The sequence below is a fragment of the Apium graveolens genome, chromosome 6 (assembly GCF_009905375.1).
Source record: "Apium graveolens cultivar Ventura chromosome 6, ASM990537v1, whole genome shotgun sequence".
Taxonomy (NCBI): domain Eukaryota; kingdom Viridiplantae; phylum Streptophyta; class Magnoliopsida; order Apiales; family Apiaceae; genus Apium; species Apium graveolens.
This window is the reverse complement of record NC_133652.1, coordinates 91,222,708-91,226,892: the sequence shown is the minus strand read 5'-3', so window position 1 is coordinate 91,226,892 and position 4,185 is coordinate 91,222,708. Positions and strand designations below refer to the sequence as shown.

General features: G+C 36.8%; 1 protein-coding gene across 1 annotated transcript; it reads right to left on the bottom strand.

Annotated features, from left to right (window-relative positions):
* Positions 1–420: 420 nt before the first annotated feature.
* Positions 421–1,815, bottom strand: LOC141664013 (uncharacterized). The gene has a single exon (XM_074469872.1). It carries the CDS (start codon positions 1,706–1,708, stop codon positions 632–634), a length of 1,077 nt encoding a protein of 358 aa, XP_074325973.1. The 5' UTR covers positions 1,709–1,815; the 3' UTR covers positions 421–631.
* Between the last annotated feature and the right edge of the window lie 2,370 nt (positions 1,816–4,185).

The window sequence follows — 4,185 nt, the reverse complement described above, 5'->3', positions numbered from 1 at the left end:
TTAATATAATAATATTAAACAAAATTGAATCAATGAATCTAAATTTGGACCACTACTATTCATTAATTTATTAGATGTGAATCACCTTCTAGTAGAGTTGTATTTGATCTTTAGTCCAGGGTTGGAGAAGCGTAAAACAATTTCCCTGCGCGCGGCATCCTGAATCTTCGATGAATTTTCGAGCAATGAATACTTCGTTCAATTATTATTATTATTATTATTATTATTATTATTATTATTATTTTATTAATTAATTACAGATGCACACATCATGATTGCACTCCTAATCTGGCGGAAAGGGATACAGCACAAAGGGATACAAGAGCTGCACCAACACTTTGTCAGACAATAAATATTATTTTCGATTACAACATAATAAGGAAAAAGTATTTTTAATTTACATATATGAAATAATCCTAATGAATGAATAAATCTGAACTGTATTCAGGTTGAAAAACGGAATTTCATGGGTGTCCTGCTTGAATATTAGGACAAACACGACCTCTATGTATATTGAAATCTGCACAAGAACAAGTTCTTGGAGATCATATAGAATTCTCACTAACATTGTCTTGTATGTTGTATAGACTTGAACCTAATTGTATATACTCTTTGGCCTTGGTTTTGCTTTTTAAAGATTAAGAAAATCAGATAAAAGCTCATCCACCAGCTGATTCAACAAATGATCCTCAATTTCCAGGCCCAATTCTTGCTCTTCTTCATCAAACTTGTTCCATTTAACACCTCTCTCCATGTCTCTGATACTGAACTCTTTTTTTCTTACCATCTCCCACTCCAAACTTCCATCATCTTCTCCTCTTATCCATTCCTTTGCTACTTTTAATAGCTCAGCATTATCCTTTTTGTTGTCACTACTCAGCTGTAGCATGAAGAAATCTAACAGAACAAATTCTTCATCGATTTCCAGACATTCCTCGGAGCTGGATAGACTTATCTTAACCTCATTTAGAAGCTGCATTGCCTTTTCGTCAACTTCATCACTCTCTTCTTCATGAGTAATATTTTTGTTGGCGGACAAATTGATTTTAGTTTGGCTTCTCCTAGGAGTTTGATGAAAATACGAAAAGGACTCGTCCTCTTCTTGAGAGACATAATCAAGAACACAAACTGGACTATTTTGTTCTTTATCTTCGTCACAATATTTGTTCATGAAACCATTAAGTAATTGACTTTTAGCCACAGTTTCACTTAAAAGCTCGCTCGAATTACTGCACCAAGACGGAAAATCTTCGGCAGTAAAATCACTTTCGCACCAACTAGACCTGGCACTACTACTTCTAGTATTAGTAGATCCTGTTGTGGTAGTAACGGTTGTACAATGAAGCGGAGATGATGAGAAATCCAACGGGGGACATTGCTCTTCAGCCAAGTCTCGGAACGATCTCCATCGTAGAATGTCCTTCACCTTGACCTTAACAGTCAAATCTTTAGCGTTAATAACTTTCGGATGCACTGTCCTTGATTTGGAAAGCCTCCTTGTAATGCTTCTTGGTAAAATTGACGGAGGCTTAATAGTTGAGGTAAAAGGGAGGTATTTAATGAGAAATTTGGAAAATGCCTTGTTAGAAAATGCCATCTTTAAGTTATCTTCGAAAAATGAAACACTTCCCGAATGCGAATTGTCTGCAAGAAAATCTTTAAGCATTTTCGGCTTTTGACCCATTGGTACGAGCTGATGAGAGGCCATAATTATGTACTAATATGTAACTAGAAAAAGAATTAGTAGTGCTTAAATTTTGTAAAAGAGATTGTGGTTGTGAAGATGAGATGAAGGAGAGTAGATGTATGGTGAAGGTGATAATGTACATATATATTGTAAATGAGGGAGAGGGAATCGGAAAGGAGAAGGTAGGTTCCTGGTTATGAGAAACAATGGATTTGGAAGAAAAAGACAAAGGAGCCGCAGAAGTATGGAGGGTGAAGATTATAAAATGAGGGGGACAAGATTTTGTAAAATGATATTTGTTTGGCATGGACTTGTGAGGGATGCCTGGAAGATGATTGAATTAAGATTGACTAGTTTTTTGGATGGACATAAGACTCAAGTTAAACCTCGATGAAGTAATAATCGATAAAGTAATAACCTCGCTAAAATAATATTTTTCACCGGTCCCAACAAAATGGACACAGTGTATTTTTACTCCCGGTTAAGTAATAAACTCGCTAAAGTAATATTTTTTTTTGGTCCCGACCCTATTACTTTAAAGAGGTTTAACTGTACATAACAGATGGGTAATTGTAATTCACATGCATGAGTAGTCTCCTGGAAAGTGTGTATGAGATTTGTAAACTGATCCTTGCTAAGTACTTGTCTTAAGATTGAGCTTAAGGACAAGTGTTTCCATGGATTGTATCTGGTTTTATTAGTTTTTAATGATGGTTTTCAATTTTCTATGCTTGTTGGTGGATTAGCCAAAAGCTCAATGATTTCAGATCGTGTAGCTTAGTTGATTAATTAGTGATCATCATAATATTATAATATGAAATAGGGTTTTGTGTTACTTTGGTAGGAAGCTCACTAATTGCAGAACTGGGGAATCTGGTGTTTTTTACAGCTTAGTCGCATATTTAATCTGTAATAGAGTACTGATATTTCCAATTACTTAATTAACTGCTTAAGACACTCATTCCAGCCTATTAATATGAGAACAAATAGAGCGCCCCATTGGGAGTGTGTAATTGTAGTAATTTTGTGTATGCGGCCAAAAATATTGAGTCAAATATGCAAACATTTGTAGATTATATGCATTACATCACTCTTATTAAGAACATAGATGATGATGATAAGGTAGTTACCAAACTGGCTAAGTTGACAGTATGGGAGCCTACCTTGTGAATTCTATTTTTTTGGCGAGAACGTGAAACTAAGCGGCGGAATATAATAAACACCCAAGTATTTGTATTGAAATTTTGTGGTAACACATAGACTATAAATAAAATGGAGTACCCATGCGTGTGTTTAAAGGAGATTAATATTTTCAAATGTGCCCATCCCTACCAAACATCTTCTCATATGCATATTATATGCGACACACAATATCAATAGAGTAAGAAAAATGAAAGCTAGGAGATGTTGTGACACTTGCAGCACTATATATTTCTTATTTTTGTGTTCAATGGAATCTTAAGTTTACACATACAGGCTGTGGCCTGGAAGAGTAGTAGATTATACATATCTGTTAACCTTGTCACTTCGTGGAACAACGTGAGAAACCCGCTTCACCTGGACTTGATGTGTAATTGTTGAGTTTATGTTGACTTATTTGAGTTGTCAGTATATTGTAGAGAGCCTATGTGCAGAATGAAGCTTTCAAATGCTAAAACAAGACAATTATCCTCAAGTAGAGGTGGCCAAATGTGCGGGTTTGAACCGCACATTCGGGACCGGTTCGTACGGAAACTCGTAATTATTCGGCCCGAATTGGGCCGGTTCAAGCCCGCACAATTCGTTAAATTAAGCGAGCCGGTTACGAATATAGTACTGAAAAACCGGGACCGGGACCGGCCCGCACTAACCCGCCCACACAACTCTCTTTATAGTTTCTCTGTAGCTTGTACAAGACTCTCTCTGTTGGGTCTGTTTGGTCCTTCTTTGACTTTTATAAAGCCCCGCTCTCCTAGCTTGTTTTTTTAGTTTTTTAACTTTATTTCCCTATTTTTCAATTAGGTCTGATTCCCTATTTTTGTAATCATGTTTATTCCTATTTAAAGAATAAATAGATAAATTTAAAATTTGTTTAATGATATATTTTCATTTGTAAATTACATAATCTATTAAATTAAAGTAAATTATTTTACAACCAGTAGAGTCAACCTATTAAATTAAATTGTTCTACACAGCTAACTGGTTGGACATCACGTGTGATGTGACATAGTAGAGTGCACATGTGACATAGTGGAGTAGCTGACTGCAGTGCTAGGAAGAAAAAACAATAACATATCATGAGTTAACAAATCAAGAGCCCGCGGCCCGCACAGCTCGTTGAACGAGCTCACGGTACAACCCGCGGCCCGCACAGCTCGCTCACGAGCTCAGTGTTGGGTACGGTTTTTCTTTTGTCGGTTCAAGCCCAGCCCGGCCCGATTTGTTTAATTAATGTGCCGGTTCAGTGTTTGTTATTTCCGGGTCCAACCCGCTCCCAGCCCGGCCCGGACCGCACAGCC